Here is a 6,000-nt window from a genome sequence, read left to right on the forward strand (position 1 = left end):
GCATTTTAAGTGCAGTGTGATCAAACTATTCACAAAACTGCCTTGAAAGTTGGGATAGTTTCAATAGGCTTCAAGGGTTAGGGGACTAGAGAGCTCATGGATCTAGAACAATTGCCAGAGAGCTAGGAATGGGTCATGAGCAGCAGGTAGGAAAGGGGCAAAAGCTCACTGGGCTTCGGGTGGGAGCACCAGGTCACGGACCATCGGTGTGAAGGCAGTTACACCCTCTACCTGATACTCCGGGCAAACGCTAACTGCTCCATTACTATACTAATTGCACACCTTCTATCAAATGTCAATCACTGGGAACCGGAGCCAAGAGTAGAGAGCGTGTTGCTGGAAAAGCACAGCAGGTCAGGCATCATCCAAGGAGCAGGAAAATTGATGTTTCGGGGAAAAAGCCCTTCATCAGGCAAAGTTAAAAATCACAAAACACTAGGTTATAGTCCAACAGGTTTGATTGGAAGCGCTAGCTTTCGGAGCGTCAATCCTTCATCAGGTGATTGTCACCTGAAGGAACGACGCTCCGAAAGCTAGTTCTTCCAATCAAACCTGTTGGACTATAACCTGGTGTTGTGAGATGTTTTACTTTGTACATCCCAGTCCAACATCGGCATCTCCAAATCATCGGGCAAAGTCAGGCTGAAAGATCTCAGAGTGTGCTCCCCCAGGCTGTTGTTCATTGTGTCTGTCAGATGTGCTCAGGTCACTGAACCAAAGAAGGAAAACGTGCCATAAAGGGATGAGGAAGCATTACTTTTACCGCACAACAAACCAGCCCCAGGCCAATGTCAGTAATACACAGTCAGGATTAGCTTCGCTGATCCCAAAACTTTAGCAGCAGCCAACACTAACCACCCCTTCCCCTCCCCACCCCCCCCAAACACACACACTCTCCGGGAGCCCCATCCCAATCCTGGACACCCCCCCAATCCCCCGCCCCCCCGGCTCTCTCACCTCCTCCGACACCTGCGGCAGTAATTTGCCGCTGATCTCCTCCCAGGGCAGTTTCTGCAGGTTCGGGAGCTGGCCCACGATCAGCAGCGGCCGGTTCGGGGGCTCCGACTGCCCGGAGGCCGCTCCGAACCGAAGCTCCACAGCCGCCATCTTGCTCCCAGCCGGCAGTCCGCCCCCACTCACTGTCCCGACAGCTCCCTCGGCCCCGCACAAAGGTTCCGGCAGGAGGAGGGGACCCAATCACAGTGACACCTCCTCCACCTTCACCCTGACACACCCTCATCCCTCACTCAGCATTATCCTCTCACTCACTACCTCCACACTCACACTCACCACCTCCACCCTCACTTTACCTGCACCCTCATTCACTCACTCCCTCCACCCTCACTCACCTCCACCCTCACTCACCTCCACATTCACTCACTACCTCCACCCTCACTCAGTATCTGCACCCTCACTCTCACCTCCACCCTCACTAACTCACTACCTCCACACTCATCACCTCCACCCTCACTCACCACCTCCACACTCACACTCACCTCCACCCTCACACTCACCCACTCACCTCCACCCTCACTCTACCTCCACATTCACTCACTACCTCCACCCTCACTCACTCACCTCCACCCTCACTCTCACTTCCACCCCCACTCTACCTACACTCGCACTCACCTCCACCCTCACTCACTACCTCCACCCTCACTCACTACCTGCACCCTCACTTGCTCACCTCCACCCTCACTCACTCAGTCCCATCCTCACTCACTACCTCCACCCTCACTCTACCTGCACCCTCACTCACCTCCACACTCACACTCACCTCCACCCTCACTCACTACCTCCACCCTCACTCACTACCTGCACCCTCATCATCATACTCATCTCCACCCTCACTCACTACCTGCACCCTCACATCATCATCATCCTCACCTCCACCCTCACTCACTACCTTCATCCCCACATCACCTTGCACCCTCACTCTCACTCATCCCAGAAACACATTGCTCCTGGTGCGTGACACTATCATACCAAGACTATAGGAATAAAAGAACAACTAGAGTAAGATTAGGACCATAGTGGGAAGTTGTGTGTGGGGTTCGAAGAGATAGGAGAAGCACTAAATGAATATTTTTCATCAGTACAGAGTAATCTCAATTATCGAATATTGGATTATCTGTAGGGGATGTCAAGGTCCCAACAGAAACGTTACATCAAAGATTTGAAAAAAATGTATTCACTCATGGCATGTGGGTGTCAGTGACTGGTCAGCATCTATTGCCCGTCCCTAGTTGCCCTTGAGAAAGTGGCGGTACGCTGACTTTTTAAATTACTGTATTCCCTTTGCTGTAGATAGATCCACAGTGGTCTTAAGGAGGGAATTACTAAATTCTGACCCAATGATACTGAAGGAATGGCGATATATTTCCAAATTAAGATTGAGGCTTGGAGGGATACTTTTAGGTGGTGGTGTTCCCATGTTTTTACTGTATTTGTCCTTCTAGATGGAAGTGGTCATGGGTTTGGAAGGTGCTATCTAAGTATCTTTGGTAAATTTCTGCAGTGCATCATGATGATAGCACACTGCAGCTACTGAGCATCAATGGCAAAGGGAGTGGATGCTTGTGGATGTGGTGCCAATGAAGTGGGCTGCTTCATCCTGAGAGCTTTTTGAGTGTTGTTGAGCTGTACCCATTCAGGCAAGTGAGGAGTCGGCAGACGAGTTATTTTCCAAAATTGGTTGCAGTTTATGACCTGCCTTGTAGCCACTGCATTTTTGTGGCAAGTCCAATTGAATTTCTGGTCAATGGTAACCCCCAAGATGTTGATAGTAGGGGATTTAGTGACGGTAACGCCACTGAATGTCAAAGGATGGTGGTTAGACTGCCTGATGGTAATTGCCTGGCATTTATGTTGTATGAATGTTACTTGCCGCTTATCAGTGCAAGTCTAAACATTGTTTAGTTGTTGTTGCATGTGAACATGGACTGCTTCAGTATCTGGGGAATTGCAAATGGTGCTGAACATCCCTGGTTACTATGGTCACTTTTAAACACTGATTTGATTGTTTATTCATTTTGTGAACTGTTACCTTGAGTCTTGCCAAGGATCTATCCCTAGTCCCCTCCTATTTCTCATCTATACCTTCTTCCACCTTCCACCTCCCCCCCCCACCCCCCCCCTGCAGCAATGTATGAAAATGCATCAGTTTTCACACGTACACACACACGTCACCCAGGACTACCTCACTACCACATAGAGAAAAGCCACATAGGAATCTGAAAACAATGGGGAGCATTTTAAAACCAAGGCATCACTAAGGAGTCAAGACCATCAGTGAACAGAGCAGGAGGATTCAGTCACAAAGTTTAGGATGCTAGTTGTTGAGGAAAAAGAAATCTGGATAGCAAAGCAGGAATGTGTTGGAATAAATTTAAAGGTAACAAAAGAACAGATAGGGTTTCAGCTGATAAGATGAAGTACGGACATATTTGGGTGATTTGATGGAAGCAGAAATAATGCCCCTAGCAATGGCATAGAAATGACCGGGAGTTCATCTTGAGGTCAAACACGACCCTAAGATTATCAACATCCTGGTTTAGTCTAGATGCCAGCAAAAGGGGTGGAGCCTGCTTAAGTCGCATACTTAAGGACTTATATCACTGAAGACAATGATTTTGGTCTTTGTGATATATTGTGATGCTTGTCATGAATTGCTGTCTGAGAACAGAAAGACAGTGGAGGACTTAAGAGAAGTGGTAGTGAGATAGTCCTGGGTGAAAATTGATGCATTTTCATATATTGTTGTTGGGGGGGGGACAAGGTATAGATGAGAAATAGGAGGGGACCAGGAATAGATCCTTGGCAAAACCCAAGGTAACAGTTCACAAATGAATAAACAATTGAATCAGTGTTTAAAAGTGACCGTAGTAATGGCAAAAAGTGCACTGTGTCACATGATTACTGCTGGTCAATGGGATTGCTTAAAACTAACTGAAATGATTGTACAATTAATAGTGGCCAAGCAGATCCTACGTTGTAATAATTTAAAATATTCACATGATTAATATATGCCAATGCATTTGTTCAAAATTGACATATTATGTAATCCCATATTCTCATAACTAATGCAGACTGTGGAGCTACTGTGGATGCAATGTTTTGGGATGACAGCAGTTTTATAGCATAATTCTGCTTCTTGTGCAGAGCTTTTTAACTTGACATGTCATTTCTGCTTAAAAGTTTAACTCTTGTATTCAGCCTGCAGTCAGTCAGCATTTTAAATTGTTGATGGGGGTACTTGGCAGGGTGAAATTTGATCGTTCAGCATCAGTGACATCCTCACACGGTAGACATAATGTTATACTTGCTGAAGGTACAGTGTCTCCTGTGACTAAACCAGTTCTTAGTGCATCAACATGCTTGAGTCATCACACAGGCCATTTCTAACACAGGTCCCAAATACCTCTCCTTTAAATAGTAGACACTCTGAAGGAATACAAAGGTTACTTTTAAAACGCCCAAAACAAATGGTAAGAAAAGAGAAAAAAATGATACTAAAAATTTTAATCCAATTCTTTTAAAACTGGATTCCAATGGCAGCATTTCCTTAATTTTAATATATATATTTATTTGCTTGTAAGTTGATGTTAAGCAGAGCTTGATCTCCAGGTTTTCTACTATCAAATCTTCCATCATGTTACGCACAATGCTTCACTGTAATCTCAGCATTGGTCAAGTTCTGCTTCAGTGGAAATGTACAGCAGGTAAACCCACAAAAGTATGACTGTTTCTAAATTCTGGAGTTAACCACAGGGCTTATAAGCTTCTGATTCCGGGTCAAAAGACTGCAACATTGAGCCTCTGACTTGTTGCCTTTATAATAATGAACTCCTTCAGAGATGCTGGCACCGGTTTTTAAAAAATACAAACAATGGTTTGCATTTAGATGGATGTGTGATGTCTGCTATTTTCCAATGCATTCTCTGATCCAACAAATATCAGGTGGGATGTGAACGTTGCTGTTGTATCTGACTTACCTTCAAATTCAGTAATTAAAATACTGTCCGTGCTTTGGTTTGTTGCCCATGTCACATGCTAGCGAGGGGAGGAATAGGGATAGAGCGGAATTGAACACGTGGCTACAAGGATGATGCAGGGAGGGAGGGATTCGGATACCTGAATAATTGGGGCTCATTCTGGGATGGGTGGGGCCTCAACAAACAGGACAATCCAGCCCTGAACCAGAGGGGTACCAATACCCTCGTAAAGGAGGGGGAGGTGTGTTTAATAGGTGTTAACCAAGGACAGTATTACGATGGCAGAAAGGACGTCTGAGGACTCATCTATTGAGATACTATGGGCTGAGGTTAGAAACAGGAAAGGAGAGGTCACCCTATTGGGAGTTTTCTACAGTTCTCCGAATAGTTCTAGAGATTTAGAGGAAAGGATAGCTAAGATGATTCTGGCTAGGAGTGAGAGTAACAGGGTAATTGTTATGGGGGCTTTAACTTTCCAAATATTGACTGGAAATAATATAGTTCAAGTACTTTAGATGGGTCAGTTTTTGTCCAATGTTTCCTGACACTGTATGTACACAAGACAACAAGGGGCGAGGCCACGTTGTATTTGGCACTGGGTAATGAACCAAGCTAGGTGTTAGATTTAGAGGTAGGTGAGCACTTTGGTGATAGTGACCACAATTTGGTTATGTTTAGTTTAGTGATGGAAAGTGATAGGTATACACCGCAGGGCAAGAATTATTGCTGGGGGAAAGGCAATTATGATGTGATTAGGCAAGATTTAAGCTGCTTGAATGGGGACAATTGAAATGTGGACCTTATTTAAGGAACAGCTATTGCGTGTCCTTGATAAGTATGTACTGGTCAGGCAGGGAGGATGTAGTAGAGCGAGGGGGCCGTGGTTTACTAAGGAAGCTGAATCTTTTGTCAAGAGGAAGAGGGAGGCTTATGTAAAGATGAGACATGAAGGCTCAGTTAGGGTGCTTGAGAGTTACAAGTTAGCCAGGAAGGACCTACAGAGAGA

The 6,000-nt window shown here is 45.5% G+C and overlaps 1 protein-coding gene across 1 annotated transcript in view; it reads right to left on the minus strand.

The window, feature by feature from the left end:
• The window catches only part of npepl1 (aminopeptidase like 1), a 40,083-nt gene extending 38,938 nt beyond the window's left edge, over positions 1-1,145 (minus strand). Inside the window, exon 1 of the mRNA XM_072556842.1 lies at positions 958-1,145. Within this exon, the coding sequence (XP_072412943.1) occupies positions 958-1,107 (150 nt within the window). The 5' untranslated portion in view covers positions 1,108-1,145. The remainder of the gene's footprint in view (positions 1-957) is intronic.
• Positions 1,146-6,000: the final 4,855 nt, after the last annotated feature.

Source organism: Chiloscyllium punctatum, chromosome 37 (genome assembly GCF_047496795.1).
Source record: "Chiloscyllium punctatum isolate Juve2018m chromosome 37, sChiPun1.3, whole genome shotgun sequence".
In the NCBI taxonomy this organism is placed as follows: Eukaryota; Metazoa; Chordata; class Chondrichthyes; order Orectolobiformes; family Hemiscylliidae; genus Chiloscyllium; species Chiloscyllium punctatum.